The sequence below is a fragment of the Hippopotamus amphibius genome, chromosome 2, assembly GCF_030028045.1.
Source record: "Hippopotamus amphibius kiboko isolate mHipAmp2 chromosome 2, mHipAmp2.hap2, whole genome shotgun sequence".
Taxonomy (NCBI): domain Eukaryota; kingdom Metazoa; phylum Chordata; class Mammalia; order Artiodactyla; family Hippopotamidae; genus Hippopotamus; species Hippopotamus amphibius.
In genome coordinates, this window is record NC_080187.1 from 23,171,718 (window position 1) to 23,183,718 (window position 12,001).

At 40.7% G+C, this 12,001-nt stretch overlaps 1 protein-coding gene across 6 annotated transcripts in view; it reads left to right on the top strand.

Annotated features, from left to right (window-relative positions):
• Positions 1-12,001, top strand: part of ECPAS (Ecm29 proteasome adaptor and scaffold) — a 104,441-nt gene that overhangs the window by 85,942 nt on the left and 6,498 nt on the right. For all 6 annotated transcript variants that reach the window (XM_057720463.1, XM_057720465.1, XM_057720464.1 and 3 more), the window contains 12 exons: positions 831-896; positions 2,078-2,167; positions 3,250-3,316; positions 4,887-4,978; positions 5,058-5,124; positions 5,359-5,550; positions 6,149-6,357; positions 7,224-7,267; positions 7,364-7,556; positions 9,107-9,245; positions 11,201-11,306; positions 11,513-11,601. In XM_057720463.1, the coding sequence (XP_057576446.1) occupies positions 831-896; positions 2,078-2,167; positions 3,250-3,316; positions 4,887-4,978; positions 5,058-5,124; positions 5,359-5,550; positions 6,149-6,357; positions 7,224-7,267; positions 7,364-7,556; positions 9,107-9,245; positions 11,201-11,306; positions 11,513-11,601 (1,354 nt within the window). The remainder of the gene's footprint in view (positions 1-830; positions 897-2,077; positions 2,168-3,249; positions 3,317-4,886; positions 4,979-5,057; positions 5,125-5,358; positions 5,551-6,148; positions 6,358-7,223; positions 7,268-7,363; positions 7,557-9,106; positions 9,246-11,200; positions 11,307-11,512; positions 11,602-12,001) is intronic.

Consider the following 12,001-nt stretch of genomic DNA (forward strand, 5'->3'; position numbering starts at 1 on the left):
TGCATGGGCTTCTCAATGCAGTGGTTTCTGTTGTCAGGGAGCACAGGCTTTAGGTGCGGGCTCCAGTAGTTGTGGCACAATGGGCTCAGTAGTTATGGCCATGGGCTCTAGAGCGCAGGCTCAATAGTTGTGGCACATGGGCTTAGTTGCTCCATGGCATGTAGGATCTTCCTGGAGCAGGGATCAAACCGGTGTCCCCTGCATTGGCAGGTGGATTCTTAACCACTGTGCCACCTGGGAAGTCCCATTCTTTCTTCTTTCGGCAGTAATCTTGCCCTTTCCTAGGTTCCCCGTACTGGGTATTGAAAATCAGGAAACATAAATTCTAGTCCAGATTTTGCAGCCATAGGCAGGTCACTTCTGTATACCTAATTTTTCTCATTTATTAATGTCTGGATAGTGTCAACCTCTCCTACACCATAGTTGTTTGACTAAAATGCCGTATGAGGAAACTTTACAAAGTTAAAGAACACATATGTAAAATTAAAAATCATGTCTTAGATAGAAAATTACTCAGTCTGTTCCTTTATTTAATGGGTGGAGAACCTGAGGCTCAAGAAGGCTGGATAACTTGCTCAGAGCCACATTATGTTGTTTTCTAACTGCAGTTAATTTCAAACTGTTGTCTGAATTTCTCACCTGTGATGAGATGCTGCTTCTACATATATATGATTGAGTGTAGGACAAAAGAAATTATTTAGACTTGTATTTGAATTTGTTGTATCTGTATGTTATTTTAAAAAATATTCTTTAATTTGGTAGTAGCACCCAATGGGAGTGTGTGGAGGTTCTTCTCAATTGATTGAATGTGCTTGCATTTGTGTTCTCAGGCTGTGATGGACAGTGCCCGACTCAGTGCTGCCAAATCCTCTCCCATGATGGAAACAATCAACATGGTCAGTGCCTCATGTAATGAGAACATTCAAGTTTGTTTGCTTACCTTGGAGTGTAATTGTTCAGTCTTCACGTTACCCTAAATGAGGTAGACATTTAAGGGATGAGTCAACCAGCTGTTGTGACTCTAGTTTTTTCCTAGTCTAGTTCTTTTTTCTTTTCCTGTATTACTAGAATGGAATAAATACTTTCCCCAATACTAGACTCCATTAGCCCAGATTTGTGTTACACAGAACAATATACTGAAAGATCTCCCTATAAATCTGTGTGTGTCTTTCGGCCTGCCTATTTAGAAAGTTCAGATACTTGTCTCTGCCTGAGCGTTGTCTCTGGGAGGACCTAGAAAGGTGTAAGCTGGAGGTGTTCAGTGAAGTAGGCAGCATATCAGGTAGGGAGAGAGAATTGAGCATTGTTGGTAGGTTGTGTAGTTGAAGGAAGGGGATTTGCAGAAAAGAGCTGCTTGGCACCAGGTTTCAAAGTTCCAGTGTTTCTGGAATCGTGGATTGAGAGTCACAAAAGCCGACTGCTGTACATGCCCTGGAGTGGTGAACTGAGAGCTCGTGAGCCACTGGAAATTGTTTTGATGGGCAGATCACAAGACTGGACAAGAGAAGAAGAAATTTTTTTAGTGTTTACCGGGGAACTATTACCAAAATTTGGTCTAAGGATGTTATGTCTTGGTTGGATTATGGGGGGAAAAGAAAGCTTAAAGACATAGAAATAATTATCAAACACCTTATAGATATGCACATCAGTAATAGAATATATGTCATTACCTTTTCAAAAATATAGTAAATTCAGCTAAGAAGTCAACTTTAATAAGATGGCTCGATAGGTCAGCTTTAATCTAGGTCTTTTGTAATAAACATGGATTGATAAAGAAAAGGTAGGCCCAGAGAGATCCTTTCTTCTTGGGTACTCAGTATTTATTTTCTCCTTTATAAATCAATAGTTTTTGTTATTTTTGTTTTGTTTTTGATGTTGATCCACTGGTGAACGGTTTTCTTGTTTGTAGTATAATGGTGGTTTTAACATTGAAATCAGAGCAAAATCAAACCAGTAGTTTTTCCACTTCATGTCAAACCAGTTGGGTACATAGTTGACATGGCAGTTTTAAATTGAAGATGTGGTACTGACTTAATTATTTACTAAGGTTAACTTTATATTTATTCTCTTCCAAAAGTGCCTGCAATATCTTGATGTGTCGGTGCTGGGTGAGCTAGTTCCTAGATTATGTGAACTGATCAGAAGTGGTGTAGGTCTTGGAACTAAGGTAAGTAAGTGTATTTTTCACAAGAGGAACTTGCATCCTCATTTGGGCCACAAAAATAGAACAGCCGTCACATGTGAAGTTCATTTTTTTCCTTAAAACCTAATTTTATTTTACGTTAACTATTTTGTTTCTGTGGCTGCACTAATAACTTAAAACATGTAACTCACTCAGAATGTAAAACATTTGATTTATATTCAGCAAACATTGTCTTACTTTTTTATTGGAATCATTTCTGTCACCTAGTTGCTAGGTACATGCCCTCTGGGTCCTCGTTCATAATCAGTTATTAGTGGAAATACTCACCCAGTTATCAAGTCATAGTTGTTTAGGTGGTAGTTAGCATTTTTTCAGAGAGGAATAAGCAGGTGTTTGGATGGAAAAATGTCTTCCTTTCCAGGATCAGATCCTACCCCCCCACACACTTTGAAAACAAACAGCTCACCTTTTTTTCTTCTGACAAAATTAACATTTGTTTGTATTTTAAAGCCTTAGCATTTATAGATCAGGAGAAAGTTTAAAGTTGTCCATAAGTTTACCACCCATAAGTAATTGCTGTTAGTGTTTCAGAATGTTTCCTTCCAGTCTCTTTCTTTGCGTGTGTCTTCTACAGTGTCCTCTCTATTGGCCATATAATACTCTCCTGTGTGGCTGGAGCATCATTTATTTTCACCCATCAAGGAACATCTGATTTGTTTTCAGCTTTTTTGATACTAAACAAAGCACTGTGGTGAATGTTTCTGGACACATCTGAAGCTACTTCCTTTGGTTAAATTCCTAGAACTGGAAATGTTAGAACAAGGATGGACAAGATGACTTGTTGCCCTCCCAAAAGATCATACAAGTCTCCTTCTCACTTGCAGTGTATGAGAGCAGCATACACGTGCAGCAAGACCTCCTGCTGGAAGTCTTGAAGAAAATCTTTGTGTTAATAATTTAAAATAAGAGTTTTACTCTTTTTAGATAGACTCTTAGAGGGGCTGTCAGGCTTTGTGTATTTCTTTAAATCTTTGACTCCTAAAATAAAGGGTTTCCTAGGACATTGTGACCATCAAATTTAGACCTTTGCCTTTGTAACCTTGTAGGGAGGCTGTGCCAGTGTCATTGTGTCATTAACTACTCAGTGTCCCCAGGACCTAACACCTTACTCAGGTGAGTTTGTCAAAACCATGTGGGGTGATATTTTTGTATGGCCATGTTTTGTGTGACAGGGTTTTATTTTCTTATTTTTTATTTTTTAAATTTTATTTATTTATTTATTATTTTTTGGGGGGTACATCAAGTTCAATCATCTGTTTTTATACACATATCCCCGTATTCCCTCCCTCCTTCGAGTCCCCCCAACCCTCCCTCGAGTCCCCCCCACCCTCCCTGTCCCAGTCCTCTAAGGCATCTTCCATCCTCGAGTTGAACTTCCTTTGTTATACAACAACTTCCCACTGGCTATCTGTTTTACACTTGGTAGTATATATATGTCTGTGCTGCTCTCTCGCTTCGTCTCAGCTTCCCCTTCACCCCTCGCCCCCCCCAAACCTCGAGTTCTCCAGTCCATTATCTGCATCTGCGTCCTTGTTCTTGTCACTGAGTTCATCAGTACCATTTTTAGATTCCGTATATGTGAGTTAGCATACAATATTTGTCTTTCTCTTTCTGACTTACTTCACTCTGTATGACAGACTGTAGGTCTGTCCACCTCATTACATATAGCTCCATCTCATCCCTTTTTATAGCTGAGTAATATTCCATTGTATATATATGCCACATCTTCTTTATCCATTCATTTGTTGATGGGCATTTAGGTTGCTTCCATGTCCTGGCTATTGTAAATAGTGCTGCAATAAACATGATGGTACATGTTTCTTTTGGGATTATGGTTTTCTTTGGGTATATGCCCAGTAGTGGGATGACTGGATCATATGGTAGTTCTATTTGTAGTTTTTTAAGGAACCTCCAAACTGTTTTCCATAGTGGCTGTACCAACTTACAGTCCCACCAACAGTGCAGGAGAATTCCCTTTTCTCCACACCCTCTCCAACATTTGTGGTTTCCAGACTTTGTGATGATGGCCATTCTGATCGGTGTGAGGTGATACCTCATTGTGGCTTTGACTTGCATTTCTCTGATGATGAGTGATGTTGAGCATCTTTTCATGTGTTTGTTGGCCATCTGTATGTCTTCTTTGGAGAAATGTGTGACAGGGTTTTAAAAGGAAAAGTAATGATCATTCAGACGTGCTTGTGATATTGTGTACTTTTTCTTCCCTCAAACTCCCCCACTTCTACATTTATCTCTGTTTGCAAGAGGTACAGGATGATCAAGTTTAACAAATTTCACTGTTTTATAAGTGTTTCTTTTTTGGTGGTATAAGGAGGTGAGAGTATCTGCTATTCTCTACTGTATAAATGGTTTATTACCACTTATAGCTAATTTTACATCAGCATTTTTCTCTTCTTGAATTGGCTCCTAGGTGGGGCTGATGAACTTTATGTACCTAGCTCTCATTTTTGCAACTGTCCCCACAATATTCTAGACACAGATTAATCTTTAATTTTACACCCGGCAAAGAGAAGCAAATGGATATACAAGTGTAATGTGCAAGGGTTCTAGACTGCTGTGGAATAAATCAGATAGTAGTTACAGGGTGAGGTTTGTTTTGGTCTTGGGAACCAAGCAGAGCATTTGGTCAACCAAGTATCAGATTTTTCTCCTTTGTTTCCACTAGGTAAACTCATGAGTGCTTTGCTTAGTGGCCTGACAGATCGGAACAGTGTAATTCAGAAATCCTGTGCATTTGCCATGGGCCATTTAGTTCGGGTGAGTTGGACTTCTCACTCAGTTTGGTAAGTATACTTTGATAACTACGGAGAAATGAGCAGGATTGCTTCCCTTCCAGACCTCACGGGATAGCAGCACAGAGAAACTCCTGCAGAAGCTCAATGGCTGGTACATGGAGAAAGAAGGTACCTTTTTCTTTCCTACTTACATTATTGTTAATTTAGATGTAAACAACCTGATGAAACAATACAGATCAGGTCTTACCTTTTCTGATTTTATGTGTTTTGCTAGGAACATTTTTGATTGATTTTTCTGGTTGGTTTTTCTGTGGTGCAAATCGAGCAGTGGTCTGTTGTGATCAGTTACCCTTAAAGACAGTAAGTGTCATAAAGATGATGGTTTTCTCTGCTTTTCTTTAGAACCCATCTACAAGACCTCTTGTGCTCTGACTGTTCATGCTATTGGACGGTACAGTCCTGATGTACTGAAGAACCATGCCAGAGAAGTTCTGCCTTTGGCATTTCTAGGCATGCATGAAATTGCTGATGAGGAGACAGCAGAAAAAGAAGAATGTAATTTATGGACTGAAGTGTGGCAGGAAAATGTACCTGGTTAGTAAATGGTGCCTGTGAATTAGACCTGTTTCTTAAGAACCACAGTTGGCATTTTTAACTCATATTTTTTATTCATAAATTTCCGTAGTTACTTTCACGGGACCTTAACCACGTGTGTCCCGTTGGGTTCTCAGCCCGTCCCAATTTCCAAGTTCTCAGGTTGGCGCTCAGAGCTCTTTTCTTTCCTCCTTTATTGCTGCCCATGTGAGAGAATAGAAACTGCCCAAGTGAAGCAGGGCTTTACTTACCTCAGTTGAGAGTGATTTTTCTGTTGCCTTGAGTATTATTTTAGAGTAGTGCTTCTCCACTCTGCTTTTCACCTTGACACACGTTAATAGATGATGGCCCTCCTGTGGACGTATCCAAGTTCATAAAGTCCTGCTGTTGTAAAGATTCCTCACACCACCCCCCACTTTCTCTCCATTTCAGAGAGTGATGTGATGTAACCATTGAGAATCACTGCTTTAGACTGATGGTCGCTCACTTTTATTCCAGACTTAGAAAAGAAAAATCAGTGAATTTTGTGTGTGTGTGTGTGTGTGTGTGTGTGTGTGTCACTTAAGAGTTGCTTCTAATTTTGCTATTCATAACCTAGGTTCCTTTGGTGGCATTCGGTTATACCTGCAGGAGTTAATTGGTATTACCCAGAAGGCTTTACAGTCTCAGTCCTGGAAAATGAAAGCCCAGGGTGCAATCGCCATGGCGTCAATTGCAAAACAAACCAGCTCCCTGGTACCTCCGTATCTGGGAATGATACTGACCGCATTACTGCAAGGCCTCGCTGGACGAACATGGGCAGGAAAGGTAAAGGAACCATTCATGCCCCATTAAATTTAAGGTATCCTTAAAGGATTATGACTTCATCTTTCATTTTTCATATTCTGTAAAAATTAGAATGTTGTTTTGTGGGACATCAGATGGATTGTTTGTGTGAACCAGATTTCCTAGGCAGTGGGAAACTTTGGGTACACTTTGCCTGAATAAATGTGATGTTGTATCAGAGTTATAGCCCACGTGTCCTTGAATACTGCATGGTAATGCTGGAGGTTGATTTTTATCCATCTATCATGTTCAGCTTTCCAAGAGAAGTCTTAAACCAAGTGGTCACTCTTTTGTCCCTGTTGACCTCATGAACAGGTCAAGATTGGGCATATGTGAGATGGAGTAGCAAGGCAAGCTGTGGCTAAAGTGCGGGCTGAGGATGCCGGTTTCTGGGACCTCTGAATGAGTAACAGTCATGTTTTGTACAAGGGCAGTAAGAGGTTATGGACAGTGACGGCTCAGTGGGGAGCATGAGACTGTGGCATCACATACAGTCTGCTTGACGTGGTAGAAGCCAGGAGTGGCCAGGGCAGAGCGGTAGACAAAGTATGGGGCTAGGAATCAGACACGGTGCTGATTCCACTGTTGAAGCGTCTGCCTCTGTGACCTTGGGCCAATAGGTTCTCTAGGCTTTAGGAAATGGAGATGAAGACAGTTACCCTGCTTCCGTGGTTTGGAGTAAAACTGTGGATGTGCTTGTTAAACAGTAAAATGTATTCAAGATATGGTGACTCGGTCAATTTTTGTTGTCATAATTTTTAAGTATTTATGAGGTAATTGTAGTCATGTACAGAGACTGTGAATGACACGTGTGCTTAATAGTGTTCCTTTATCTTTCAACCCTTTAGGAAGAACTACTGAAAGCCATTGCCTGTGTGGTGACAGCTTGCAGGTAAATGTTCGTTCAGTGAAGACGCCATTTCTTAAACTGACCCTGGAAGCTGCAGCCCGTTTTAACTGTTCTGGTGCTTTTGTATGGATCCTGCAGTGCAGAGCTGGAGAAGCCCGTGCCCAGTCAGCCCAGTACGAATGAAATCCTCCAGGCTGTTCTGAAGGAGTGTTGCAAAGAGAATCCCAAATACAAGATTGTAGCAATCAGTTGTGCAGGGGATGTCTTAAAGGCCACCAAAGAAGACAGATTCCAGGAGTTTGCTGACATTGTCATACCTCTCATTAAGAAGGTAATGATGTCCATACCCTTTCAGGTCTGGTTTATACTTTGAAAAATTAAAAAAAAAAAAAAAGAAAGAAGAAAAAGCTTTTCCTGTGTCCTGTTTGCATATTTTAGTAGGATTTGTGTAGTTGCAAATAGAAGAAAATCCCCAAATATCATGGCTTTAAGCAAGATAGATGTTTGTCTCTCACATAATAGTTTAGGGATTCTGGCTCTTTGCAGCTCCCAGCTCTGCCTTCCCTGGGGTGTGGCCATCGTCCTCACGGTCCACCGTGTATCTGCATTCCAGGCGGGTGATGGCAGAGGAGATGGAGAAAGGATGAAGGATCAAAGTAGGCATGTCAGTTCTCTCTTAAGGAGAGTTCCTGGAAACTGCTACAGGGCCCTTTCACTTCTGTCCCACTGCCAGTGCTTAGCCGGATGGCCACACCTGGCTGCAGGTGAGGCTGGGAATAGTAGTCTTCATTCTAGGTATCCGTTTCCCCTCCATGGGAGAAGGGTGGATTTATTTATTTTTTATTTTTTCACTTTTTATTTTATTTATTTTTATTTTATCCTTCCTTCCTTCCTTCCTTCCTTCCTTCCTTCCTTCCTTCCTTCCTTCCTTCCTTCCTTCCTTCCCTCCCTCCCTCCCTCCCTCCCTCCCTCCCTCCCTCCCTCCCTCCTTCCTTCCTTCCTTCCTTCCATTTAAAAAGTAGAAAGATGAGTTTACTGCACGAGTTTCATCCTGCGAGCCGGGAAACTCTGGGCTGCGGGAGCAGTGAGTTCCCGAGACTGGTGTTGGAGTGACGGACAGTCTCTGTCATGGGGGTAGTAAGCTTGGCCTTGCAAGCATGTGCCGCAGCCACCCCGGGCATCCCCAACTAAAGATAGGGAGCTCCGCGTGTCACTGTTGACTGCCTCTGCCACGTGTTGCGGGACTTTGATCAAAAGTGGACTTTGGTTTCATTTGGAAAATGAAGTACTTGTTTTTAAAGGTTGGGCACTGGTTCAACGAAAGAAGAGTATGCTTTACCTATTTATTTTTTTGTGAAACATGAAAAATTTTAAATAGCATTCTTACTCTATTTCTTGTGTTGCTGCTAATTTGCTGTTGTAAAAAAGCTGTTTAAATAATTTCTGTTACATACATAATGATAGTGTATGGATTTGGGAGGCTGTATCACCAGCTAGCTGGACAAGACACTTCTCTGCCTGTTTCCATATCTTACTAGGAAGGAGTTTGGATTTAGATCGTTAGCAAGTTCTAACTCCTTGAATTCCATGATTCTAATGCAAGTCTTTTTTATGTTGTGCTCAGAATACTATATATGTGGTATTTTTTTCACCTTTGCTTACAGAGTCTTTTAGAAGATTTCCCAAATTTATTGGAGAGGTGTAGTATTCCTGTCACAGAATCTTTTTACAAATAGGAAAACTCGTGGTAGAGAATGTGGCATTTAATTCTTGGTTAACATCTCCTACTGTGGTACCCTGATTGTTTTAATAGTATGCCTGTAAACTCTGAAGGGAAAAAAAATTAAAATTTGCTTTCCTTTTTTTTTTGACATGTCCTAGAACTCACCTGAAAGCATTGGAGTCCGGACAACCAAAAATGAAGATGAGAATGAGAAGGAAAGGGAGCTCCAGTTGGAATCTCTGCTGGGAGCCTTTGAGAGCCTGGGCAAAGCCTGGCCCCGAAATGCGGAGACCCAGCGTAAGCAAAAGAAGCTGCATTTGAAGAAGTGCTGTAGCCAGGGGTTGCGTGACAGCGGAAGTGTTCCGTGTGACGAGTTACAGCTGTTGTTTCTTGTAGAGCCTGACTGGTTAATAGGGAGGATTACCCAGTATAGATTTTACTCTTGCGCTGGCACATAATCTCATTGACTATTGTATTAGTTTGTTAGGGCTGCTGTAACATAGGACTACAGACTGGGTGGCTTCAACCACAGAAATTTATTTTCTTACAATTCTGGAGACTAGAAGTCTGAGATCAAGGTGTCAGCAGTATTGGCTTCTTTTGAGACCTCTCTCCTTGACGTGTAAATGGCCATCTGTGTCTCTGTGTCCTAATACATTCTTATAAGGACACCAGCCATCTTGGAGTAGGGCCCACCCTAATGGTCTCTTTAAAAACCCTGTCTCCCCACATAGTCACATTCTGAGGTTCTTGGGGTTAGGACGTCAGCATGTGAATTTGTGGAACACAGTCCCACCCATAACAATCATGATACACTTTATGTAGGTAGTTAGACTATAAAAAGAAATCTTTTACTCTTCTGTATGGTGCTGTATTCGGAGGAATCCACAGAACTTATTAGTAGGGTCTCTTCATCTTGAAATTAATGGCCTGGTTGCAAAATCTTCAATAAGCAAATGAAATCTCTAGTTCCCTGAGAAACTTGATACTTTCTGAGAGATTTTCAGGATTGAATGTAACTTTCCAAAGGATTAAGTAAATAAACAATCAGCCTTTACTGTTGGATTGGGTTGTAGTTGGTAGGAGTTTGCCTTGTGCTGGTTGCTACAGGGCATCCTGCATCCTAATATTCTTCAGTGTTATGAAAAGTATCATTGGCTTTCTGTGATTGGATGTTTCTAAAATCAGACTTAAGATGGTCTTCGAGCCTTGCCATCCTTTGTATGAACTTCAAAAAGTCTATTTGCTCTGTCTAGGGAGAGTTTTCCAAAAGATGCAGATTTGTAAGAGGTCTTATTTCTTGGTATTATGTTATGGACTGCAGTAGAAGCCCACTTATTTGACATCATTAGGACTACTAAGTTTCACTTAATAGGTAATAGAAGTTCAAGTAGGGAGTTATATAAAAAGATGGTACAGACACAAAGCAGGTTTAGTATAAGGAATAGAAGTGTTCGTTCGTTTGCTGGTTATCTCCAGGGCCTTTGAGGATTTGTTCCACACTGGCTTCTCGCGTACATCTTGCTCATAATGTATCATCTTCAATTTCTGTTATGTTTCTTTATAGTGGAGAAAGAAATTACAGTCTCTTAGGAAGCAATTCAAGTGCAGAATTCTAGATTTTTTTACCTTCATCCATCTTTGATGGGTTTGTGAACCATACTAAATTCTGCAGCATTTAAAAAATAACTACGTTGTTGAGTTTTATACTCCTGTTTCATCACGTAGCATAATATTAATTATATAATTATAATAACAAGTGCAGTTGGCATAACAGGTTTGGGATAAAGCATCGTTGACTTGTTAAGCCTACAACATGCAGAAGCTTGTGCGCCTCCAGAGTTCTGCTCTCATTGGCCGTGGTTTAGGTTGTTTGACGGGGAAAAGGCAGTGTGGTTTAGACTGTGTGTCAGTTCCTTAGAGAAGGATATTGCCTTGACAAAGAGCACTTATGAACGATATATAGGATCTTTGGGCAGGAGGGGGTGTTTCTGGTCAGGGAAGTTTGTGAGAATTGGGCATAAAGTCATGCTGAAGTGTTTTTGAAATTTTGCGGCTTTAATTAAAGGCATTTGTTGCTTTACTTTTTCCTCTCCCCCTCTCTCTTCCACCCACTCCCCCACCCTCTCTCTCTCTGTCCTTCTCTCCCTCTTTGCTCCTGTCTCTCTCTGCCTGTATTCTCCTCACTTGCTCTATTTCTTGCTCCTTCACACGTTCTGCCCTGCTCTGCCCCCTTCTGCCTTTTTTTCCAGGTTGTTATCGCCAGGAGCTGTGCAAACTGATGTGTGAGCGGCTAAAACTCAGCACGTGGAAAGTTCAGTTGGGAGTCCTGCAGTCAATGAATGCCTTTTTTCAGGGGTAATTTGCTTCCTAGTTCAGTCATTTATTTCACCTTCCCCTGCCTCTCAGCATTTTATATATAATCAGTGGAATTCTTTTAAATTTTAAAACTAAAAGCTAAATTGACGTCATAAAGTAATACATACAGATAGAAATTGTGCCAGAAAGGTTTTGGAATGTTTCTTAATAACTAGTATTTGTATCTTGCTTTCTGATTTGTACAGATTAATGCTTTTAGAGGAAGAACACGCAGACCCTGAGGCTCTGGCCGAAATTCTCCTTGAAACTTGTAAATCAATCACATATTCTTTAGGTGAGTGGTAGACTGGCGTTGATAAGGAGTTTTGATTTTAAAGCTCAAGGAGTTAAGCTTCAGACACTCCCTGCCTTGTGCTAGGAGAGAGATTTATGGTGTAGCTACTGAACTCTCCTATTCAATATACTCAGCACGTCCCCCAGACAGGAGTGTACTCACCTGGAACTGCGATTTAGGATTGCAGCACCTAGATTAGAAAAACCTTTGTGACCAGTATTTTTTAAAAAGTCATATTGGGAAATAATTTCAAACTCACAGAGAAGTTACAATAATAGTGTGTAATATCCTTTACCCAAAGTCACCTGTTAACATTTTGCACCACTTTTTTTTTTTAAGATTTATTTATTTATCTTCGGCTGCATCGGGCCTTAGTTGCAGCACGTGGGATCTTCATTGA